The sequence below is a fragment of the Taeniopygia guttata genome, chromosome 35 (assembly GCF_048771995.1).
Source record: "Taeniopygia guttata chromosome 35, bTaeGut7.mat, whole genome shotgun sequence".
Classification (NCBI taxonomy): Eukaryota; Metazoa; Chordata; class Aves; order Passeriformes; family Estrildidae; genus Taeniopygia; species Taeniopygia guttata.
In genome coordinates this window covers 2,169,379-2,194,920 of record NC_133060.1, presented here as the reverse complement: position 1 = coordinate 2,194,920, position 25,542 = coordinate 2,169,379, and the positions used below count along the sequence as shown (strand labels likewise).

General features: G+C 49.8%; 1 protein-coding gene across 3 annotated transcripts; it reads left to right on the top strand.

The window, feature by feature from the left end:
* The first annotated feature begins 607 nt into the window (after nucleotides 1–607).
* On the top strand, nucleotides 608–25,321 carry RING1 (ring finger protein 1). 3 transcript variants are annotated; one of them, XM_072921035.1, is made up of 7 exons: nucleotides 608–818; nucleotides 4,224–4,369; nucleotides 4,986–5,000; nucleotides 10,951–11,166; nucleotides 14,028–14,348; nucleotides 20,454–20,625; nucleotides 24,981–25,321. In XM_072921035.1, exons 1-7 carry the CDS (start codon nucleotides 741–743, stop codon nucleotides 25,080–25,082), a joined length of 1,050 nt encoding a protein of 349 aa, XP_072777136.1. In that variant the 5' UTR covers nucleotides 608–740; the 3' UTR covers nucleotides 25,083–25,321. The 3 variants fall into 3 exon arrangements, with proteins under 3 accessions (XP_072777136.1, XP_072777137.1, XP_041568768.1); XM_072921036.1 differs by lacking the exon at nucleotides 4,986–5,000 and adding an exon at nucleotides 4,503–4,517; XM_041712834.2 differs by lacking the exon at nucleotides 4,986–5,000 and having other exon boundaries at nucleotides 609–818; nucleotides 4,224–4,384.
* Nucleotides 25,322–25,542: the final 221 nt, after the last annotated feature.

Sequence of the window (25,542 nt, the reverse complement as noted above, 5' to 3'; positions counted from 1 at the left end):
CCGGCGCCCGAATGGCGTTTAAACCACGATCCTTACCTTGTTAATTTGCATAACCACGCCCCAACCGGGCATCCGAATCGCGTTTGAACCACGCCCCTTTCTCCTCTTAATTTGCATAACCGCGCCCGCAAACAAAGGGTGGAAACGCGCTTAAACCACGCCCCCTTTCCGGCTTAATTTACATAGCCCCGCCCACAAACTGCGATCGAACCGCGCTTTAACCACGCCTCCTTTCCGGCTTAATTTACATAACCGCGCCCACAAATCGCGCCCGAAACGCGCCTAAACCACGCCCCTAGTCCTAATTTACATAACCGCGCCCCCTACAGAACAAGAATCGCGTTTAAACCCCGCCCCCAGTGACCTAATTTACATAACCACGCCCTCAGCAGAGCCAGAATTTCGTTTAAGCCCCGCCCCCAGCGCCTTAATTTACATAACCGCGCCCACAAAGCGCGCGCGAACGCGGCGTAAGCCCCGCCCCTTCATCTACATAACCACGCCCCTCATAGATACAAATGAAGGTGACGCCACGCCCCCATAGCCACGCCCCCTCCCGCGCGCCCCGGCCGAGCCCAGCGGCGCCTCCCATTGGCCGCCGCTCCCCGTGACGTCATCCGGCGGCGCCACCCGGAAGCGGCGGCGGCGTCGCGCGGCTCGGGCGGGATTTTGGGGATTTTTTGGGGGATTTTTGGGGATTTTGGGGCATTTTGGGGGTCCCGGGGGGGTTTTGGGGGGCCATGGCCGCCCCCGCCAGCGCGCAGAGCGCCAGCAAGACGTGGGAGCTGAGTCTGTACGAGCTGCACCGCACCCCGCAGGTAACGGGGAGTTTGGGGCAAAAACCCGAATTTGGGGGAAAAACCCGAATTTGGGGGGAAACAGCGAAATTTGGGGGGAAACAGCGAAATCTGCGGGGTCGGAAATGGCGGAAACCCCCGAATTGGGGAGTCGGAACTTGGGGGGAACACGAAATTTCCGGGGGAAAAGCGGAATTTGGGGGGAAAACGGAATTTTGGGGGAAAAACCCAAATTTGGGGAGTCGGAACTGGGGGGGAAAGCGAAATTTGGAGAGAAAAAGACAAATTGGGGGGGAACCCTCAAATTTCAGCGGAGAAATCGGAATTTGGGGGGGAAAAATTTAAATTTTGGGGGGAAAACGCCGAAATCTGCGGGGTCAGAATTGGGGAGAATCCGAAATTTGGGGAAAAGTCAAATTTGGGGGGAAACTCCAAATTTTGGGCGTCGGAATTGGGGGAAAAGCTGAAATTTGGGGGAAATCCCCAAGTTTAGGGGGGAAAACGGAAATTTTGGGGGAAAACCCCAAATTTTGGGGGGTTAAACCTGAATTTGGGGGGTAAAACCCAAAGTTGGGGGGAAAACTCAAATTTTGGGGAAAAACCGAAATTTGGGGGGTCGGAATTGGGGGAAAACCCCAAAATTGGGGAGTCAAAATTGGAGGGGAACCCGAAATTTGGGGAATGAGAAATTTGGGGGGGAAACCCGAAAATTTGTGGAGGAAAACCCAAAACTGGGGGGAAAAAGCCCAAAATTTGGGGAGGGAAACCCCAAAATTGGGGGAAAACCCCAGAATTTGGGGAGGAAAACCCAAAATTGGGGGGAAACGCCCGAATTTGGGAGAAGCGCCCAAAATTTGGGAAGGAAAATGCCAAAATTTGGTGAAAACCCCAAAATTTGTGGAGAAAAGTGCCAAAATTGGGTGAGAACCCCAAAAATTTCGGGGTCGGGATTGGGGGAAAACCCCAAAATTTATGAGGAAACCCCAAAAATGGGGAGAAACCCCAGATTTGGGGGAAAACTCTGAAATTTGGGGGCTCGGAGCTGTCCCCGGGATGTCCCCAGGGTGTCCCATGGGTGTCACTGTCCCCAGGGTGACCCCAGGACGTCCCCAATGTCCCCATGGGTGTCAGTGTCACAGGGGTGTCCCCAGTCCCCCAATGTCCCCCCAGGAGGCCATCGTGGGTGACACGGAGATTGTGGTGTCACAGGGATGTCCCCAGGGTGTCACTGATGTCCCCAGGGTGTCCCCAGAGCTGTCACCGATGTCTCAGGGTGGCCCTGATGTCCCCATGGATGTCCCCAATGTCCCCATGGGTGTCATTGTCACAGGGATGTCCCTAATGTCCCCTCAGGAGGCCATCGTGGGTGGCACGGAGATCGTGGTGTCCCCAGAGTGTCACTGTGGTGTCCCCAGGGCTGTCACCGATGTCCCCAGGGTGTCCCCAGGGGTGTCACTGACCCCAGAGTCCCCAGGATGTCCCCAGGGCTGTCACTGATGTCTCAGGGTGTCACTGATGTCACACTGATGTCACTGATGTCCCCAATGTCCCCCCAGGAGGCCATTGTGGGTGGCACAGAGATCGTGGTGTCCCTGCAGTGTCCCCAGGGGTATCACTGATGTCACAGGGCTGTCACTGATGTCACTGATGTCCCCAGTGTCCCCAGGAGGCCGTTGTGGGTGGCACGGAGATCACCGTGTCACAGTGGTGTCACTGTGGTGTCCCCAGGGGTGTCACCAATGTCCTCACTGTCCCCAGTGTCCTCCCAGGAGGCCATCATGGGTGGCACGTAGATTGTGGTGTCCCCGTGGCTCTCAGGGGTGTCACAGTGGTGTCACTGTCCCCAGGGGTGTCAGTGATGTCTCAGGGTGTCACCGATGTCACACTGATGTCCCCAATGTCCCCAATGTCCCCACTGTCCCCAGGAGGCCATTGTGGGTGGCACGGAGATCGTGGTGTCCCTGCAGTGTCCCCAGGGCTGTCACTGTCCCCAGGCTGTGCCAGGGTGTCCCCAGGGCTGTCACCAATGTCTCAGGGTGTCACTGATGTCACACTGATGTCCCCAATGTCCCCAATGTCCCCAGGAGGCCATCATGGACGGCACAGAGATTGTGGTGTCCCCTCAGTGTCACCAGGGCTGTCACTGTCCCCAGGCTGTGTCAGGGTGTCCCTGATGTCACTGTCACAGCAGTGTCACTGTCACATGGGTGTCCCTGTGGCTGTCACTGATGTCACTGTCACAGCGGTGTCCCTGTGGGTGTCACAGGGGTGTCCCTGTGGCTGTCACTGATGTCTCAGGGTGTCACTGATGTCCCCAATGTCCCCAGGAGGCCATCATGGACGGCACAGAGATCGCCGTGTCACAGCCATGTCACTGTGGTGTCCCCAGGGTGTCCCCGATGTCCCCAGGGTGTCCCCAGAGCTGTCACTGATGTCCCCAATGTCCCCCCAGGAGGCCATCGTGGATGGCACGGAGATCGTGGTGTCCCCGCGGTCCCTACACTTGGAGCTGATGTCACTGTCACAGGGGTGTCACTGATGTCTCAGGGTGTCACTGATGTCCCCAATGTCACTGTCCCTGTCCCCAGGAGGCCATCATGGACGGGACGGAGATCGCCGTGTCCCCTCGGTCCCTGCACTCGGAGCTGATGGCAGTGACACAGGGGTGTCCCTGTGGGTGTCACCGATGTCTCAGGGTGTCACCGATGTCTCAGGGTGTCACCGATGTCTCAGGGTGTCACTGCTGTCCCCAGTGTCCCTGTCCCCAGGAGACCATCATAGACGGGACGGAGATCGCTGTGTCCCCTCGGTCACTACACTCGGAGCTGATGGCAGTGACACAGGGTGTCACTGTCACAGCGGTGTCACTGTGGCTGTCACAGGGATGTCACTGATGTCTAAGGGTGTCACACTGATGTCCCCAATGTCCCTGTCCCCAGGAGGCCATCATGGACGGCACGGAGATCGCAGTGTCCCCTCGGTCCCTGCACTCGGAGCTGATGTCACTGTCCCAGGGGTGTCCCTGTGGGTGTCACAGGGGTGTCCCTGATGTCACACTGATGTCACACTGATGTCCCTGTCCCTGTCCCCAGGAGGCCATCATGGACGGCACAGAGATCGCGGTGTCCCCTCGGTCCCTGCACTCGGAGCTGATGTCACTGTTACAGGGTGTCACTGTCACAGGGGTGTCCCTGTCACTGTGGTGTCACTGATGTCCCTGTCCCCAGGCTGTGTCAGGGTGTCACTGATGTCCCCAATGTCCCCAGGAGGCCATCATGGACGGCACAGAGATCGCGGTGTCCCCGCGCTCGCTGCACTCGGAGCTGATGTCACTGTCACAGCGGTGTCACTGTCACAGGGCTGTCCCTGATGTCACACTGATGTCCCCAATGTCCCCAATGTCCCCAATGTCCCCACTGTCCCCAGGAGGCCATCATGGACGGCACGGAGATCGCCGTGTCCCCGCGCTCGCTGCACTCGGAGCTGATGTGCCCCATCTGCCTGGACATGCTGAAGAACACCATGACCACCAAAGAGTGTCTGCACCGCTTCTGCTCCGACTGTATCGTCACTGCGCTCAGGAGTGGGTATGTCACCTGTGTCACCTGTGTCACCTGTGTGTGCCATTGTCACCTGTGTCACTGTCACACCTGTGTCACTGTCACACCTGTGTCTGCACCGCTTCTGCTCCGACTGTATCGTCACCGCGCTGCGCAGCGGGTCAGTGTCACCTCTGTGTCATTGTCACCTGTGTCATTGTCACCTGTGTGTGTCACCTGTGTCACCTGTGTCATTGTCACATCTGTGTCACTGTCACCCCTGTGTCTGCACCGCTTCTGCTCCGACTGTATCGTCACCGCGCTCAGGAGTGGGTATGTCACCTGTGTGTGTCACCTGTGTGTCACCTGTGTCATTGTCCCATTGTCACCTGTGTGTGTCACTGTCACACCTGTGTCATTGTCACCTGTGTGTGTCACCTGTGTGTCTCACCTGTGTCACTGTCACCCCTGTGTCTGCACCGCTTCTGCTCCGACTGTATCGTCACCGCCCTCAGGAGTGGGTATGTCACCTGTGTGTCACCTGTGTCATTGTCACCTGTGTCACTGTCACACCTGTGTGTGTCACTGTCACATCTGTGTCACTGTCACCCCTGTGTCTGCACCACTTCTGCTCCGACTGTATCGTCACCGCGCTGCGCAGCGGGTATGTCACCTGTGTGTGTCACCTGTGTGTGTCACCTGTGTGTGTCACCTGTGTCACTGTCATTGTCACACCTGTGTCACTGTCACACCTGTGTCTGCACCGCTTCTGCTCCGACTGTATCGTCACCGCCCTCAGGAGCGGGTCAGTGTCATTGTCACCTCTGTGTCACCTGTGTGTGTCACCTGTGTTATTGTCATCTGTGTCATTGTCACCTGTCTGTGTCACTGTCACACCTGTGTCACTGTCACCCCTGTGTCTGCACCGCTTCTGCTCTGACTGTATCGTCACCGCGCTGCGCAGCGGGTCAGTGTCATTGTCACCTCTGTGTCACCTGTGTCACTGTCACCTGTGTCACTGTCACCTGTGTGTGTCACCTGTGTCACTGTCACACCTGTGTCACTGTCACCCCTGTGTCTGTGTCACCCCTGTGTCTGCACCGCTTCTGCTCCGACTGTATCGTCACCGCGCTCAGGAGTGGGTCAGTGTCATTGTCACCTGTGTCATTGTCACCTGTGTCACTGTCACACCTGTGTCATTGTCACACCTGTGTCTGCACCGCTTCTGCTCCGACTGTATCGTCACCGCGCTCAGGAGCGGGTCAGTGTCACCTGTGTCACCTGTCTGTGTCACCTGTGTGTGTCACCTGTGTGTCATTGTCACCTGTGTGTGTCACCTGTGTCAGTGTCACCCCTGTGTCTGCACCGCTTCTGCTCCGACTGTATCGTCACCGCGCTGCGCAGTGGGTATGTCATTGTCACCTGTGTCACCTCTGTCACCTCTGTGTCACCTGTGTGTCACCTGTGTCACCTGTGTCACCTGTGTCACCTGTGTCATTGTCACCTGTGTGTGTCACCTGTGTCACTGTCACCCCTGTGTCTGCACCGCTTCTGCTCCGACTGTATCGTCACCGCCCTCAGGAGCGGGTCAGTGTCACCTGTGTCACCTGTGCCATTGCCACCTGTCTGTGTCACCCGTGTCACCTGTGTCACCTGTGCCACTGTCACCCCTGTGTCACTGTCACGTGTGCCATTGTCACCTGTGTCACCTGTCATTGTCCCGTTGTCACCTGTGTCACTGTCACACCTGTGTGTGTCACCTGTATGTGACCTGTGTCATTGTCACACCTGTGTGTCATTGTCACCTGTGTCAGTGTCACCTGTGTCACTGTCACACCTGTGTCACTGTCACCTGCGTGTGTCACCTGTGTCATTGTCCCATTGTCACCAGTGCCACCCATGTCATTGTCACCTGTGTCACTGTCCCAGTGTCACCAGTGCCACCCGTGTCATTGTCACCTGTCAGTGTCACCTGTGTGTCAGTGTCACGGTGTCCCTGTCCCACTGTCACTCCCAGGTCCCTTTTTCCCATTTTTCCCGTTTTTCTCCCGTTTCCCCGGGCCCGGCCGGAGCAGGAGGAGCCCGAGGCCCAAATCCCCTTCGCCAATTTCCCCACATTTACCCCCAAATTTTCCCCCTGATTTTCCCCAAATTTCCCCCCAATTTTTCCCCATTTTTCCCCGATTTTTCCCCGATTTTCCCCCAATTTTCCCCCAATTTTTCCCCATTTTCCCCTGATTTTTCCCCAATTTTTCCCCATTTCCCCCTGTTTATTTCCTGTTTCTTCCCCCCAATTTTTCCTCATTTCCCCCATTCTTCCCTGATTTTTCCCCATTTCCCCCTGATTTTCCCCTGATTTTTACCCATTTTCCCCTTGATTTTTCCCTGTTTTTCCCCCCAATTTTTCCCCATTCTTCCCTGATTTTTCCCCATTTCCCCCTGATTTTTCCCTGATTTTTCCACTGATTTTTCCCTTCCCCCCCCCCATTTTACCCTGATTTTTCTCTAATTTTTCCCTGTTTTCCCCCTGATTTTTCCCAGATTTTAGCCCTGTTCTGTCCCCATTTCCCCCCTGATTTTCCCCTGATTTTCCCCCGTTTTTCTGTGATCTTTCCCTGATTTTCCCGTTTCCCCCCGATTTTTCCCTGATTTTCCCCCATTTTTCCCCATTTTCCCCCGTTTTCTCCTGATTTTCCCCATTTTTCCCTGATATTTCCCCGGTTTTTTTCCTGATTTGTGCACATTTCCCCCTCGTTTTTTCTCTGATTTCTCCCTGTTTTCCCCCTGATTTTTTCCCGATTTTCCCCTGTTTTCTCTGACTTCCCCCATTTTCCCCTGTTCTTTGCCCATTTTTTTCTTGATTTTTTCCCATTTTTCCCCCAATTTTCCCATAATTTTTCCCGGTTTTTCCCAGGAACAAGGAGTGTCCCACGTGCAGGAAGAAGCTGCCCATTGCCCATTTCCCCCCATTTTCCCCTTATTTTTTCCCTTATTTCTTCCCTATTTTTTCCCGAATTTTTTCCCCGATTTTCCCCATTTTTCCCCGATTTTCCCCATAATTTTCCCTGTTTTCCCCAGGAACAAGGAGTGTCCCACCTGCAGGAAGAAGCTGCCCATTGCCCATTACCCATTGCCCATTTCTTACCCATTTCCCCCCATTTTCCCCCCATTTTTTCCCCATTTTTTCCCCATTTTTTCCCTGTTTTTCCCCAATTTTTCCCCATTTTTTCCCCAATTTCTCCCCATGAATTTCCATATTTTTCCCCCCAGGAACAAGGAGTGTCCCACCTGCAGGAAGAAGCTGCCCATTGCCCATTGCCCATTGCCCATTGCCCATTGCCCATTTCCTCCTTATTTTCCCCCCTTTTTTCCCTTATTTTTACCCCATTTTTTCCCCCATTTTTTCCCCGTTTTTTCCCCAATTTTCCCCCAATTTTTCCAATTTTTTCCCCAAATTTTCCCCATAACTTTTCCATATTTTTTCCCCAGGAACAAGGAGTGTCCCACCTGCAGGAAGAAGCTGCCCATTGCCCATTGTCCATTGCCCATTGCCCATTTCTTCCCCATTTTCCCCCATTTTTTCCCCAATTTTTTCACCTGTTTTTTCCCCAATTTTTCCCCAATTTTTTCCCTGTTTTTCCCCAATTTTCCCCCCAATTTTTCCCCATAATTTCCCATATTTTCCCCTGTTTTCCCCAAGAACAAGGAGTGTCCCACGTGCAGGAAGAAGCTGCCCATTGCCCATTGCCCATTTTTCCCTGTTTTTTTCCTGTTCTTTGCCTGTTTCCCCCCCATTTTTTCCCCGTTTTTTCCCCAATTTTTCCCCTGTTTTTTCCCCAATTTTCCCCCAATTTTTCCCATTTTTCCCCATAATTTTCCCTGTTTTTCCCAGGAACAAGGAGTGTCCCACGTGCAGGAAGAAGCTGCCCATTGCCCATTGCCCATTTCTTCCCCATTTCCCCCCATTTTTTCCCCATTTCCCCCCATTTTTTCCCCATTTTTTTCCCTGTTTTTTTCCCAATTTTCCCCGGATTTTTCACTTTTTCCCTGCCCTGACTTTCCCCCATTTTCCCCCTGATTTTTCCCCATTTTTCCCCATTTCCCCCCCATTTTTCCTCCATTTTTTCACCCATTTTTTCCCTGTTTTTCCCCCAATTTTTCCCCAAATTTTTCCCATTTTTTCCCCATAATTTTCCATATTTTCCCCCCCAGGAACAAGGAGTGTCCCACCTGCAGGAAGAAGCTGCCCATTGCCCATTGCCCATTGCCCATTGCCCATTGCCCTTTGCCCATTTCTTCCCCATTTTCCGCCATTTTTTCCCCCATTTTTTCCCCATTTTTCCCCCGTTTTTTCCCCAATTTTTTTCCCGTTTTTTCCCCAATTTCTCCCCATGAATTTCCATATTTTTTCCCCAGGAACAAGGAGTGTCCCACCTGCAGGAAGAAGCTGCCATTGCCCATTGCCCATTGCCCATTTCCTCCTTATTTTCCCCCCCTTTTTTCCCATATTTTTACCCTGTTTTTTCCCCCATTTTTTCCCCGTTTTTTCCCCAGTTTTCCCCCAAATTTTTCCCATTTTTTCCCCATGAATTTCTATATTTTTTCCCAGGAACAAGGAGTGTCCCACGTGCAGGAAGAAGCTGCCCATTGCCCATTTCCCCCCATTTTTCCCTGTTTTTTGCCCGTTCTTTGCCCGTTTCTCCTCCATTTTTTCCCTGTTTTTTCCCCCAATTTTTTCCCCATTTTTTCCCATTTTTTCCCCATAATTTTCCCTGTTTTTCCCCCCCAGGAACAAGGAGTGTCCCACCTGCAGGAAGACGCTGCCATTGCCCGTTTCCCATTGCCCATTTCTTCCTTATTTTCCCCCATTCTTTCCCCTGTTTTTCCCCTCAATATTTCCCTGTTTCTTTCCTAATTTTCCCCCAATTTTCCCCCATTTTCCCTGATTTTCCCCATTTTCCCTCTGATTTTTTCCCCATTTTCCCCCCATTTTTTCCCCATTTTTTCCCCATTTTTCCCCATTTCCCCCCCATTTTTCCTCCATTTTTTCACCCATTTTTTCCCTGTTTTTTCCCCAATTTTTCCCCAATTTTTCCCATTTTTTCCCCAATTTCTCCCCATGAATTTCCATATTTTTTCCCCAGGAACAAGGAGTGTCCCACATGCAGGAAGAAGCTGCCTATTGCCCATTTTTCCCTGTTTTTTTGCCCATTCTTTGCCCGTTTCCCCCCCAATTTTTCCCTGTTTTTTCCTCCATTTTTCCCCCAATTTTTCCCATTTTTTCCCCAATTTCTCCCCATGAATTTCCATATTTTTCCCCAGGAACAAGGAGTGTCCCACCTGCAGGAAGAAGCTGCCCATTGCCCATTGCCCATTTTTCCCTGTTTTTTCCCCGTTCTTTGCCCATTTCTCCCCCATTTTTTCCCCCAATTTTCCCCAATTTTTCCCCAAATTTTTCCCCGATTTTCCCCATAATTTTCCATATTTTTCCCCAGGAACAAGGAGTGTCCCACCTGCAGGAAGAAGCTGCCCATTGCCCATTGCCCATTTCTTACCCATTTTCCCCCATTTTTTTTCCCCATTCTTCCCCCATTTTTCCCCTCAATAATTCCCTGTTTCTTTCCTAATTTTCCCCTGATTTTTCCACATATTTTCCCCCCATTTTTTCCCCATTTTTTTCCTCATTTTTCCCCATTTTCTCCCATTTTTTCCCCATTTTTTCCCTATTTTTTCCCCAATTTTCCCCCCATTTCCCCCCCATTTTTTCCCCATTTTTTCCCCAATTTTTTTCCCATTTTTCCCCATTTTTTCCCCATAATTTTCCCTGTTTTCCCCAGGAACAAGGAGTGTCCCACGTGCAGGAAGAAGCTGCCATTGCCCATTGCCCATTGCCCATTTTTCCCTGTTTTTTGCCTGTTCTTTGCCCGTTTCCCCCCCAATTTTTCCCCAAATTTTCCCCATTTTTTCCCCAATTTTTCCCATTTTTCCCCCATAATTTTCCCTGTTTTTTCCCAGGAACAAGGAGTGTCCCACCTGCAGGAAGAAGCTGCCCATTGCCCATTGCCCATTGCCCATTTTTCCGTGTTTTTTGCCCGTTCTTTGCCCGTTTCCCCCCCATTTTTCCCCCTGATTTTCCCCCGATTTTTCCCCGATTTTTTCCCATTTTTTCCCCATAATTTTCCTTTTTTTCCCCAGGAACAAGGAGTGTCCCACGTGCAGGAAGAAGCTGCCCATTGCCCATTGCCCATTTCCCCCCCATTTTTCCTCCATTTTTTCACCCATTTTTTCCCCGTTTTTTCCCCAATTTTCCCCCATTTTTTTCCCAATTTTCCCCCATTTTTCCCCCAATTTTTTCCCCCGATTTTCCTCATTTTTTCCCCATAATTTTTCCATAATTTTCCCTGTTTTCCCCCCCAGGAACAAGGAGTGTCCCACCTGCAGGAAGAAGCTGCCCATTGCCCATTGCCCATTTTTCCCTGTTTTTCACCCGTTCTTTGCCCGTTTCCCCCCCATTTCCCCCCCATTTTTTCCCCGTTTTTTCCCCAATTTTTCCCTCAAATTTCCCCCATTTTTCCCCCATAATTTTCCCCATATTTTTTCCCTGTTTCCCCCAGGAACAAGGAGTGTCCCACGTGCCGGAAGAAGCTGGTGTCCAAGCGCTCGCTGCGGCCGGACCCCAACTTCGACGCGCTCATCTCCAAGATTTACCCGAGCCGGGACGAGTACGAGGCGCACCAGGACCGGGTGCTGGCCAAGCTCAGCCGCCTGCACAACCAGCAGGCGCTCAGCTCCAGCATCGAGGAGGGGCTCAAGATGCAGGCCATGCACAGGTCCGGGGAAATTCCCAAATTCCCGAGTTTTCCCGGGATTTTGGGGGGTTTGGGGTGGAAACGGGGCGAAAAACGGGGTAAAAATGGCTTAAAATGGGGCAAAAATTGCTCAGAAATGGGGCAAAAATTGCTCAGAAATGCCACCAAATCAACCAAATCCATGAAAATTCCTGAAATTCCTGTTCAGATGCAGGCCAGGCACAGGTCCGGGGAAATTCCCAAAATTCCCGAGTTTTCCCGGGATTTTGGGGGTTTGGGGTGAAAACCGGGCAAAAAACGGGGAAAGAATGGCTCAGGAATGGCCACAAATTCACCCAAATACACAAAAATTCCTGAAATTCCTGTTCAGGTTTCAGGCCATGCACAGGTCCAGGAAAAATTCCCGAAATTCCTGAGTTTTCCCAAGATTTTGGGGGGTTTGGGGTGAAAACGGGACAAAAAACGGGGAAAAAATGGCTCAGGAATGGCCACAAATTCACACAAATCCATGAAAATTCCTGAAATTTCTGTTCAGCTGCAGGCCATGCACAGGTCTGGGGAAATTCCCAAAATTCCCGAGTTTTTCCAGGATTTTGGGGGGTTTGGGGTGAAAATGGGACAAAAAACGGGGAAAAAATGGCTCAGGAATGACTCAGGAATGGCCACAAATTCAACCAAATCCACGAAAATTCCTGAAATTCCTGTTCAGATGCAGGCCAGGCAAAAGTCTGGAGAAAATTCCCAAAAGTCCCAAGTTTTTCCGGGATTTTGGGAGGTTTGGGGTAAAAATGGGGAAAAAAATGGCTTAAAACGGGACAAAAATTGCTCAGAAATGGCCACCAATTCAACCAAATCTATGAAAATTCCTGAAATTCCCAAAATTCCTGTTCGGGTTTCAGGCCATGCACAGGTCCAGGAAAAATTCCCGAAATTCCCGAGTTTTCCCGAGATTTTGGGGGGTTTTGGGTGGAAACGGGGCGAAAAACGGGGAAAAAATGGCTCAGGAATGGCTCAGAAATTGCACCAAATTCACCCAAATACACAAAAATTCCTGAAATTCCTGTTCAGATGCAGGCCATGCACAGGTCCGGGGAAATTCCCGAAATTCCCGAGTTTTTCCGGGATTTTGGGGGTTTTGGGGTAAAAACGGGGCAAAAAATGGGGAAAAAAATGACTTTAAACGGGGCAAAAATATCTGAGAAATGGCCACCAAATCAACCAAATCCATGAAAATTCCTGAAATTCCTGAAATTCCTGTTCAGCTGCAGGCCAGGCACAGGTCCAGGGAGAATTCCTGAAATTCCCAAATTTTTTCCGGGATTTTGGGGGGGTTGGGGTGGAAACGGGGCGAAAAACGGGGTAGAAATGGCTCAGAAATGGCTCAGGAATGGCCACAAATTCAACCAAATCCATGAAAATTCCTGAAATTCCTGTTCAGATGCAGGCCAGGCAAAATTCTGGAGAAAATTCCCAAAATTCCCAAATTTTTCCGGGATTTTGGGGGGTTTGGGGTAAAAATGGGGAAAAAATGGCTTAAAAGGGGACAAAAATTGCTCAGAAATGGCCACCAATTCAACCAAATCCATGAAAATTCCTGAAATTCCCAAAATTCCTGTTTGGGTTTCTGGCCATGCACAGGTCCGGGGAAATTCCTGAAATTCCTGAGTTTTCCCGGGATTTTGGGGGGTTGGGGGTGGAAACGGGGCGAAAAACGGGGGAAAAATGGCTTAAAATGGGGCAAAAATTGCTGAGAAATGGGCACCAATTCACCCAAATCCACAAGAATTCCTGAAATTCCTGTTCAGCTGCAGGCCATGCACAGGTCCGGGGAAATTCCCAAAATTAGTTTATTTTCCCCCTAAAATCCCCTTTTTCCCCCCATTATTTTCCCCCTAAAACCCCATTATTTTCCCCCATTATTTTCCCCTAAAATCCCATTTTTTCCCCATTATTTCCCCCTAAAATCCCATTATTTTTCCCCATTATTTTCCCCCTAATATCCCATTTTTTTCCCCATTATTTTCCCCCTAAAATCCCATTATTTTCCCCCTAATATCCCATTATTTTCCCCATTATTTTCCCCCTAAAATCCCATTATTATTTTTCCCCTAAAATCCCATTATTTTCCCCATTATTTTCCCCCTAAAATCCCATTATTATTTTTCCCCTAAAATCCCATTATTTTCCCCATTATTTTCCCCCTAATATCCCATTATTTTTTTCCGTAAAACCCCATTTTTCCCCATTATTTTCCCCCTAAAACCCCATTATTTCCCCCTAAAATCCCATTATTTTCCCCTAAAATCCCATTATTTTTCCCCATTATTTTTTTCTCTAAAATATCATGTTTTTTTCTCTACAACCCCATTTTTCCCCATTATTTCCCCCCTAAAATCCCATTATTTTTCCCCATTATTTTCCCCCTAAAACCCCATTATTTTCCCCATTATTTCCCCCCTAAAATCCCATGATTTTTCCCCATTATTTCCCCCAAAAATCCCATTATTTTCCCCCTAAAATCCCATTTTTCCCCCATGATTTTCCCCCTACAATCCCATTATTTTCCCCATTATTTTCCCACTAATATCCCATTATTTTCCCCCTAATATCCCATTATTTTCCCCCTAAAACCCCATTATTTTCCCCATTATTTTCCCCTAAAACCCCATGATTTTCCCCATTATTTTCCCCTAATATCCCATTATTTTTCCCCATGATTTCCCCCAAAAATCCCATTATTTTCCCCCTAAAACCCCATTATTTTTCCCCATTATTTCCCCCTAATATCCCATTATTTTTCCCCATTACTTTCCCCCTAAAATCCCGTTATTTTCCCCCTAAAATCCCATTATTTCCCCCTAAAACCCCATGATTTCCCGCAGGGCGCAGCGGGTGCGGAAGCTGGCGGCCGAGTCGGACCCCGCGGGGTTCTCGGGGGGCGAGGAGGGGCTGGAGGCGCTGGGGGCGGCGCCGGAGCCGCCGGGGCCCAGCCGGAAACGCTCCCGCGCCTCCGACGACTCCGGGCCCGACCCCGAGGCCGAGCCCGCCGCCGAGGGGGCGGGGCCGGGCGGGGCCGGGGGCGGGGCCGGGCCCGGGGGGCGGGGCAGCCCCGAGGCCGAGGCCGAGGCCGGGAGCAGCGAGATCGAGCTGGTGTTCCGGCCACACCCGCTGCTGGTGGAGAAGGGCGAGTACTGTCAGACACGGTGAGTGCCCTTCATCATCATCATCGTCATCGTCATCTTCATCGTCATCCCCATCTTCATTGTCCTGTTCCACTTCCTGTTCCACTTCCTGTTCCACTTCCTGTTCCACTTCCACTTCCTGTTCCACTTCCTGTTCCATTTCCACTTCCTGTCCCCCTTCCGGCCACACCCGCTGCTGGTGGAGAAGGGCGAGTGCTGCCAGACACGGTGAGTGCCCTTCATCATCATCATCTTCATCTTCATCCCCATCTTCATCTTCCTGTTCCACTTCCTGTTCCACTTCCTGTTCCATTTCCACTTCCTGTTCCCCTCCCGGCCACGCCCGCTGCTGGTGGAGAAGGGCGAGTACTGCCAGACACGGTGAGTGGCCTTCATCATCTTCATCATCATCATCCTCATCTTCATCTTCATCCCTGTCTTCATCCCTGTCTTCATGTTCCATTTCCACTTCCTGTTCCCCTTCCTGTTCCACTTCCTGTTCCATTTCCACTTCCTGTTCCACTTCCTGTTCCACTTCCTGTCCCACTTCCTGTTCCATTTCCACTTCCTGTTCCCCTTCCGGCCACGCCCCCTGCTGGTGGAGAAGGGCGAGTACTGCCAGACATGGTGAGTGCCCTTCATCTTCATCATCTTCCTCTTCATCGTCATGTTCATCTTCCTGTTCCACTTCCTGTTCCACTTCCTGTTCCGTTTCCACTTCCTGTTCCCCTTCCGGCCACACCCCCTGCTGGTGGAGAAGGGCGAGTGCTGCCAGACACGGTGAGTGCCCTTCATCTTCATCATCTTCCTCTTCATTGTCATCTTCATCCCCATCTTCATCTTCCTGTTCCACTTCCTGTTCCACTTCCTGTTCCACTTCCTGCTCCATTTCCACTTCCTGTTCCCCTCCCGGCCACACCCGCTGCTGGTGGAGAAGGGCGAGTGCTGCCAGACACGGTGAGTGGCCTTCATCATCATCATCATCCTCATCTTCATCTTCATCCTTATCTTCATCTTCCGCTTCCTGTTCCACTTCCTGTTCCATTCCCTCTTCCTCTTCCTGTTCCTCTCCCTCCCTGCCCTTCCTCCCCTCTCCCTCCTCTTCCTCCTCTCTGCATTTTCCAGGGATTCCTCCCAGATTTTTCCACTTCCGGCGCTCACTCCACTCCCATTTTCCCTGGTTTTTCCTCATTTCCCCCCATTTTTTCCCATTTTCCCCATTTATCCCCATTTTCCCCCATTTCCCCCCGTTTTTTACCCATTTTCCCCCCATTTTTTCCTCAGCTTTTCCCATTTTTTCCCATTTTTCCCATTTTTTCCCCATTTCCCCTTGTTTTTACCCCCTTTTTTCTCATTTCCCTCCTTGTTTTCCCTATTTCCTCCCATTTCTCCCATTTTCCCCATTTTTTCCCTGTTTCTCCCATTTTCCCTATTTTTTCACTATTTCCCCCCATTTTTCCCAATTTTCCCCTATTTTTTCCCATTTTCCCCCTATTTTCCCCATTTATCCCCATTTTCCCCATTTTTCCCCAAATTTCTCCCATTTTCCCCATTTTCCCCATTTATCCCCATTTTCCCCCATTTTTTCCTCAGCTTTTCCCATTTTTTCCCATTTTTCCCATTTTTTCCCCATTTCCCCTTGTTTTTACCCTCTTTTTTCTCATTTCCCCCCTTGTTTTCCCCATTTCCACCCATTTCTCCCATTTTCCCCATTTTTTTCTCTATTTCCCCCATTTTTCCCCATTTCCCCCCATTTTCCCCCATTTTTTCCCCATTCCCTCCCCCCCACTTTTCCCCATTTTTTCCCATTTTCCCCCCAATTTTCCCCCCAATTTTCCCCCCATTTTCCAGTTTACCCCTTTTTCCCCCATTTTTTCTCCATTTTCCTCTGTTTTTCCCATTTTCCCCATTTTTCCCTTTTTTCCCCATTTCCCCCTCATTTTTTCCCATTTTCCCCCATTTCTTCCCTGTTTTTTCCCCATTTCCCCCAGATTTTTCCAGCTGCCCCTCCCAGCCCCAAATTCCCATTTTTCCCTGGATTTATCCAAATTTTTCCCTGATTTTTTCCCCCAGGTAAGTTCAAATCACCACAGTGGCTCTCCTCTCCCACTCCCATTTTTCCTCATTTTCCCCATTTTTTCCCATTTTTGTCCCGGATTTTTTCCACGGATTTTCCCCCAGATTTTTTCCAGACCCCAGAATTCCCATTTTCCCATGGATTTACCCCAATTTTCCCTGTTTTTTTTCCCACAGTTCCCTAAAACTCTCACTCACTCCCAGCCCCATTCCTGCTGGAATTTTGGGCGTCTTTTCCCATTTTTCCCCCATTTTTTCCTGTTTTTCCCCAGATTTTTTTCCCCTGGAGTTTTTCAAACTCCAGAATTCCCACTTTCCAATGGATTTATCCCAAGTTTTCCATGATTTTCACCTTCCCAGGTTTGTGAAAACCATCTCCAACACCATGGTCCCTCCCCTCTCCCACACCCATTTTTCCTCATTTTCCCCATTTTTTCCCAGATTTTTCCCCATTTTTTGCCAGATTTTTTCCCATTTTCCCCCAGATTTTTTCCAAACCCCAGAATTTCCATTTTCCCGTGGATTTATCCCAATTTTCCCCGTTTTTCCCCTCCCCAGGTTTGTGAAAACCACCTCCAAATCCCTGGTGGCTCTCCTCTCCCACTCCCATTTTTCCCCAATTTTTTCCCAGATTTTTCCCAGATTTTTTCCAGACCCCCCATCCCATCCTGGAATTCCCATTTTCCCATAGATTTATCACAATTTTTCCCTTTTTCCCCCCAGAGTTTCATTAAAATCTCACTCACTCCCACCCCTGTTCCTGCTGGAATTTTTGGTGGGTTTTCCCATTTTTTTCCCCATTTCCCCCCATTTTTTTCCCATTTTTCCCCAGATTTTTTCCAGACTCCCCTCCCACGCTGGAATTCCCATTTTCCCATGGATTTATCCCAATTTTCCCTGTTTTTCCCCTCCCCAGGTTTGTGAAAACCACCTCCAAACCCCTGCTGGCTCCCCTCTCCCACTCCCATTTTTCCCATTTTTTTCCCGTTTTTCCCCAGATTTTTTCCAGACCTCCCTCCCACCCTGGAATTCCCATTTTCCCATGGATTTATCCCAAATTTTCCCTGTTTTTCCCCTCCCCAGGTTTGTGAAAACCACCTCCAAACCCCTGGTGGCTCTCCTCTCCCACTCCCATTTTTTCCCCATTTTCCCCCCCAGTTTTTTCCCGTTTTTCCTGGAGTTTTTCTCAGATTTTTTCCAGACCTCCCTCCCACCCTGGAATTCCCATTTTCCCGGGGATTTATCCCAATTTTTCCCTTTTTCCCCCCCATAGTTTCATTAAAATCTCGCTCACTCCCACCCCCGTTCCTGCTGGAATTTTTGGTGGTTTTTCCCATTTTTTTCCCCATTTCCCCCCCATTTTCCCCATTTTTCCTGGAGTTTTTCCCAGGTTTTTTCCAGACTCCCCTCCCACGCTGGAATTCCAATTTTCCCATTGATTTATCCCAATTTTCCCCGTTTTTCACCTCCCCAGGTTTGTGAAAACCACCTCCAAATCCCTGGTAGCTCTCCTCTCCCACTCCCATTTTTTCCCCATTTTCCCCACATTTTTTTCCCATTTTTTCCCAGATTTTTTCCAGACCCCCCTCCCATCCTGGAATTCCCATTTTCCCATGGATTTATCCCAATTTTCCCCATTTTTCCCCTCCCCAGGTTTGTGAAAACCACCTCCAAACCCATGGTGGCTCCCCTCTCCCACTCCCATTTTTTCCATTTTTCCCCATTTTTTCCCTGTTTTTCCCCAGATTTTTTCCAGACCTCCCTCCCACCCTGGAATTCCCATTTTCCCGTGGATTTATCCCAATTTTTTCCCTTTTTTCCCCCCTAGTTTCATTAAAATCTCACTTACTTCCAGCCCCATTCCTGCTGGAATTTTTGGTGACTTTTCCCATTTTTTCCCCATTTTCCCCCCACTTTTTTCCCGTTTTTCCCCAGATTTTTCCCAGGTTTTTTCCAGACTCCCCTCCCACGCTGGAATTCCCGTTTTCCCATGGATTTATCCCAAATTTTCCCTGTTTTTCCCCTCCCCAGGTTTGTGAAAACCACCTCCAAACCCCTGCTGGCTCCCCTCTCCCACTCCCATTTTTTCCCCATTTTCCCCACATTTTTTTCCCATTTTCCCCAGGCTTTTTCCAGACTCCCCTCCCACGCTGGAATTCCCATTTTCCCATGGATTTATCACAATATTCCCCTTTTTTCCCCTCCATAGTTTCATTAAAATCTCACTCACTCCCACCTCCGTTCCTGCTGGAATTTTTGGTGGTTTTTCCCATTTTTTCCCCATTTTCCCCCCATTTTTTTCCCATTTTTCCCCAGATTTTTCCCAGATTTTTTCCAGACCCCCCTCCCACGCTGGAATTCCCGTTTTCCCAGGGATTTATCACAATATTCCCCTTTTTTCCCCTCCATAGTTTCATTAAAATCTCACTCACTCCCACCCCCTTTCCTGCTGGAATTTTTGGTGGTTTTTCCCATTTTTTTCCCCATTTCCCCCCATTTTTTTCCCGTTTTTCCCCAGATTTTTCCCAGGATTTTTCCAGACTCCCCTCCCATGCTGGAATTCCCGTTTTCCCGTGGATTTATCCCAAATTTTCCCCGATTTTCCCCTCCCCAGGTTTGTGAAAACCACCTCCAAACCCATGGTGGCTCCCCTCTCCCACTCCCATTTTTTTCCCCATTTTCCCCCCATTTTTCCCCGTTTTTCCTGGAGTTTTTTTCAGATTTTTTCCAGACTCCCCTCCCACCCTGGAATTCCCATTTTCCCGTGGATTTATCCCAATTTTCCCTGTTTTTCCCCTCCCCAGGTTTATGAAAACCACCTCCAAACCCATTTTGGCTCCCCTCTCCCACTCCCATTTTTTCCCCATTTTTTCCCATTTTTTTCCTGTTTTTCCCCAGATTTTTCCCAGGTTTTTCCCAGACTCCCCTCCCACGCTGGAATTCCCATTTTCCCATGGATTTATCCCAATTTTCCCCGTTTTTCCCCTCCCCAGGTTTGTGAAAACCACCTCCAAACCCATGATGGCTCCCCTCTCCCACTCCATTTTTCCCATTTTTTTCCCATTTTTTCCCATTTTTTCCCTGTTTCTCCCCAGATTTTTTCCAGACCCCTCCTCCTATCCCAGTATTCCAATTTTCCCGTGGATTTACCCCAATTTTTCCCTTTTTCCCCCCAGAGTTTCATTAAAATCTCACTCACTCCCAGCCCTGTTCCTGCTTGAATTTTTGGTGGTTTTTACCATTTTTTCCCCATTTTCCCCCCATTTTTTTCCCATTTTTCCCCAGTTTTTTTCCAGACTCCCCTCCCATCCTGGAATTCCCATTTTCCCATGGATTTATCCCAAATTTTCCCCGTTTTTCACCTCGCCAGGTTTGTGAAAACCACCTCCAAACCCATGGTGGCTCACCTCTCCCACTCCCATTTTTCCCATTTTTTCCCCATTTTTTCCCCAGATTTTTCCCAGGTTTTTTCCAGACCCCCCTCCCACCCTGGAATTCCCATTTTCCCGTGGATTTATCCCGTTTTTCCCCTCGCCAGGTTTGTGAAAACCACGTCGAACGCCACGGTGGATCACCTGTCCCACTCCCATTCTTTTCCCGTTTTTCCCCAGATTTTTCCCAGTTTTTTTCCAGACTCCCCTCCCATCCTGGAATTCCCATTTTCCCATGGATTTATCCCAAATTTTCCCCGTTTTTCCCCTTCCCAGGTTTGTGAAAACCACCTCCAAACCCATGGTGGCTCCCCTCTCCCACTCCCATTTTTTCCCGTTTTTTTCCCGTTTTTCCCCAGATTTTTCCCAGTTTTCTTCCAGACTCCCCTCCCACGCTGGAATTCCCATTTTCCCATGGATTTATCCCGCTTTTCCCCTCCCCAGGTTTATGAAAACCACCTCCAAACCCCTGCTGGCTCTCCTCTCCCACTCCCATTTTTCCCATTTTTTTCCCATTTTTTCCCATTTTTCCCCAGATTTTCCCCAGTTTTTCCCAGACTCCCCTCCCACGCTGGAATTCCCGTTTTCCCATGGATTTATCCCGATTTCCCCCCGCCAGGTTTGTGAAAACCACGTCGAACGCCACGGTGGATCACCTGTCCAAGTACCTGGCGCTGCGCATCGCGCTGGAGGAGGCCCCGCCCCCCGGGGCTGACCCCGCCCCCGCGCTGGGCGAGGTCAGCGAGAAGCAGTACGGCATCTACAGCGGCGCCAACGGCGGCGCCTTCACGGTAACGGCCCGGGGCGGGCGGGAGCGGGGATGGGACGGGGATGGGGAACGGGGCTGAAAAACATGGCTGACAAACAAACATGGCTGACAAATATGGCTGACAAACATGGCTGACTGGCAAACATGGCTGACAAACAAACATGGCTGACAAACATGGCTGACAAACATGGCCGACAAACATGGCTGACAAACAACATGGCCGACAAACATGGCTGACAATCAAACATGGCCGACAAACATGGCTGATGAACATGGCTGAAAAACAAACATGGCTGACAAACAAACATGGCTGACAAACATGGCTGACAAACATGGCTGACAAATATGGCTGATGACCATGGCTGACAAACATGGCTGACAAACATGGCCGACAAACATGGCTGACAAACATGGCTGACAAACATGGCTGACAAACATGGCCGATAAACATGGCCAACAAACATGGCTGACAAACATGGCTGACAAACAACATGGCTGAGAAACATGGCTGACAAACATGGCTGACAAACAAACATGGCTGACTGGCTGACAAACATGGCTGACAAACATGGCTGACAAACATGGCTGACAAACAAACATGGCTGACAAACGTGGCTGACAAACATGGCTGACAAACAAACATGGCTGACAAACATGGCTGATGACCATGGCTGACAAATATGGCCAAAGAACATGGCCGACAAACATGGCTGACAAACATGGCTGACAAACAAACATGGCTGACAAACAAACATGGCTGACAGACATGGCTGACAAACATGGCCGACAAACATGGCTGACAAACATGGCTGACAAACAAACATGGCTGACATACAAACATGGCCAACAAACAAACATGGCCAACAAACATGGCCGACAAACAAACATGGCTGACAAACAAACATGGCTGACAAACATGGCTGACAAAAACATGGCCGACAAACAAACATGGCTGACAAACATGGCCGACACCACTTCCTGTGATGTCATCACCGGAACTTCCGGTAAAACCCGGAAGTGAACCCGGAAGTGAGGCAGCAAATTGGGGTGATTTTGGGGTTTCCTGGGGGATTTTTGGGGGCATTTTTGGGATTTTTTTGGGGGGAATTCTTTTTTTTTTAGGGGGGATTTTTGGGGGAATTTGGGGTTTTTTTGGGGAGAAATTGGGGTTTTTGGGGGAATTTTGGGGTTTTTTTGGGGAGATTTTTTGGTTTTTGGGGGGGATTTTTGGGGTTTTGGGAGAATTTGGGGAGTTTTGGGGGAAATTTGTTTTTTTGGGGGGGATTTTTGTGTGAATTTTGGGGAGATTTTGGGATTTTTTAGGGTGTTTTTTTTGGGGAATTTTGGGGGGGTTTTTTGGGGGGGGATTTTGGGGTTTTTGGGGGATTTTGGGTTTTTTTGGGGGGATTTTGGGGTTTTTTGGGGGGAATTTTGGGGGTTCCTGGGGGCGGGCATTTGGTGAATTTTGGGGTGATTTTTGTGTATTTTTGGGGGATTTTTGGGGTGGTTTTTGGGATGATTTTGGGGTATTTTTGGGGTGGTTTTGGGATATTTTTGGGGTGGATTTCCGGGTATTTTTGTGGTTTTTGGGATGATTTAGGGCTGGATTTTGGGTATTTTTGGGGCGCTTTTGGGGTATTTTTGGGGTGGTTTTGGGGATATTTTTGGGGTATTTTGGGGGGATTTTTGGGATAGTATTTGGGGTGATTTTGGGGTGATTTTGGGATATTTTTGGGTGCTGACCCACCCGTTTCCCCCAGCCTCTAAATGGGTCCTGGGGGTGATTTTGGGGTGATTTTGGGTATTTTGGGGGTGGTTTTCGGGGTGGTTTTTGGGTATTTTGGGGGTGGTTTTTGGGTATTTTTGGGGTGGTTTTTGGGGTGTTTCTTGGGTATTTTTGGGGTGATTTTTAGGCTGATTTTGGGATATTTTTGGGGTGATTTTGGGATATTTTTGGGGTGCTGACCCCCCGTTTTCCCCAGCCCCTGAACGGGTCTTGGGGGGGTTTTGGGGTGATTTTGGGATATTTTTGGGGTGATTTTTGGGTGTTTTTGGGGTGCTGATCCCCGTTTCTCCCCAGCCGCTGAACGGGTCCTGGGGATATTTTTGGGGTGATTTTGGGATATTTTTGGGATATTTTTGGGATATTTTTGGGGCACTGACCCCCTGTTTTTCCCCAGCCCCTAAACGGGTCCTGGGGGGTTTTTGGAGTGATTTTGGGATATTTTTGGGGTGATTTTGGGACATTTTTGGGGTGATTTTGGGATATTTTTGGGGTGATTTGGGGATATTTTTGGGGTGTTTTTGGGGTGTTTTTGGGGTGCTGACCCCCCGTTTTTCCCCAGCCGCTGAACGGGTCCTGGGGGGGTTTTGGGGTGATTTTGGGGTAATTTTGGGGTGTTTTTGGGGTGATTTTGGGGTGGTTTTTGGGGTGATTTTGGGGTGTTTTTTGGGGTGCTGACCCCCCATTTTCCCCAGCCACTGATCAGATCCTGGGGTGATTTGGGGGTGATTTTGGGGTGATTTTGGGATATTTTTGGGGTGTTTTTGGGGTGCTGACCCCCCGTTTTTCCCCAGTCGCTGAACGGGTCCTGGGGGGGTTTTTGGGGTGATTTTGGGGTGATTTTGGGATATTTTTGGGGTGCTGACCCCCCGTTTCTCCCCAGCCGCTGAACGGGTCCTGGGGGGGTTTTTGGGGTGATTTTGGGATATTTTTGGGGTGATTTTGGGATATTTTTGGGGTGATTTTGGGATATTTTTGGGGTGATTTTGGGGTGTTTTTGGGATATTTTTGGGGCGCTGACCCCTCGTTTCTCCCCAGCCGCTGAACGGGTCCTGGGAGGTTTTTGGGGTGATTTTGGGATATTTTTGGGGTGATTTTGGGGTGATTTTGGGGTGATTTTGGGATATTTTTGGGGTTCTGACCCCCGTTTTTCCCAGCCGCTGAACGGGTCCTGGGGGGGTTTTTGGGGTGATTTTGGGATATTTTTGGGGTGATTTTGGGATATTTTTGGGGTGTTTTTGGGATATTTTTGGGGTGATTTTGGGATATTTTTGGGGGTGATTTTGGGATATTTTTGGGGTGGTTTTGGGGTGATTTTGGGATATTTTTGGGGTGATTTTGGGATATTTTTGGGGGTGATTTTGGGATATTTTTGGGGTAATTTTGGGGATATTTTTGGGGTGGTTTTGGGATATTTTTGGGGTGATTTTGGGGTGATTTTGGGATATTTTTGGGATATTTTTGGGTACTGACCTACCCATTTCCCCCAGCCTCTAAATGGGTCCTGGGTTTTTTTGGGGGTGATTCTGGGTGTTTTTGGGGTGGTTTGGGGATATTTTTGGGGTGATTTTTAGGCTGATTTTGTGATTTTTTTTGGGGTATATTTGGGATATTTTTGGGGTGCTGACCCCCGTTTTTCCCCAGCCGCTGAACGGGTCCTGGGGGTGTTTTTGGGGTGATTTTGGGATATTTTGGGGTGTTTTTGGGGCGCTGACCCCCCGTTTTCCCCCAGCCACTGAACGGGTCCTGGTGGGGTTTTGGGGTGATTTTGGGGTGATTTTGGGATATTTTTGGGGTGATTTTGGGATATTTTTGGGGTGATTTTGGGATATTTTTGGGGTGATTTTGGGATATTTTTGGGGTGCTGACCCCTCGTTTCTCCCCAGCCGCTGAACGGGTCCTGGGGGGGTTTTTGGGATATTTTTGGGGTGATTTTGGGGTGATTTTGGGGTGCTGACCCCCCGTTTCTCCCCAGCCGCTGAACGGGTCCTGGGGGGGATTTTGGGATATTTTTGGGGTGATTTTGGGGTGATTTTGGGGTGCTGACCCCCGTTTTCCCCCAGCCGCTGAACGGGTCCTGGTGGGGTTTTTGGGGTGATTTTGGGGTGATTTTGGGGTGTTTTTGGGATATTTTTGGGGCGCTGACACCCCGTTTCTCCCCAGCCGCTGAACGGGTCCTGGGGGGGTTTTGGGGTGATTTTGGGATATTTTTGGGATATTTTTGCGGTGATTTTGGGTATTTTTGGGGTGTTTTTTGGGGTGTTTTTTGGGATATTTTTGGGGTGTTTTTGGGGTAGTTTTGGGGTGATTTTGGGGTGGTTTTGGGGGGGTTTTTGGGATATTTTTGGGGTGATTTTGGGGTGATTTTGGGATATTTTTGGGGTGATTTTGGGGTGTTTTGGGATATTTTTGGGGTGCTGACCCCCCGTTTTCCCCAGCCGCTGAACGGGTCCTGGGGGGGTTTTGCGGGTGATTTTGGGATATTTTTGGGGTGATTTTGGGGTGGTTTTGGGGGGGTTTTTGGGATATTTTTGGGGTGTTTTTGGGATATTTTTGGGGTGATTTTGGGGTGCTGACCCCCCGTTTCTCCCCAGCCCCTGAACGGGTCGCTGACGCTGGAGTTGGTGAACGAGAAGTTCTGGAAGCTCAGCAAACCCCTGGAGCTCTTCTACGCCCCCAGCAAGGAGCAGAAATAGCCAAAAACGCCCCAAAATCCAACCGGGCACCCCGAAATCCAACCGGGGACCCCAAAATCCATCCGGGGATCCAAAATTCCAACCGGGGACACCAAATCCCAACTGCGGACCCCAAAATCCATCCGGGCACCCCGAAATCCATCTGGGGACTCCAAAATCCACCTGGGGACCCCAAAATCCAACCGGGCACCCCGAAATCCATCTGGGGACCCCAAAATCCATCTGGCCACCCCAAAATTCATCTGGGGACACAAAAATTCATCTGGGCACCCCAAATCCACCCGGGGACCCCAAAATCCATCCTGGGGACCCCAAAATCAAACCCAGGGACACCAAAACGCCCCAAAAATCCAACTGGGCACCCCCAGATCCACCTGGGCACCCCAAAATTGATCTGGGGAACAAAAATCCACCCGGGGACCCCAAAATCCACACAGGGGACCCCGAAATTCCCCAAAAT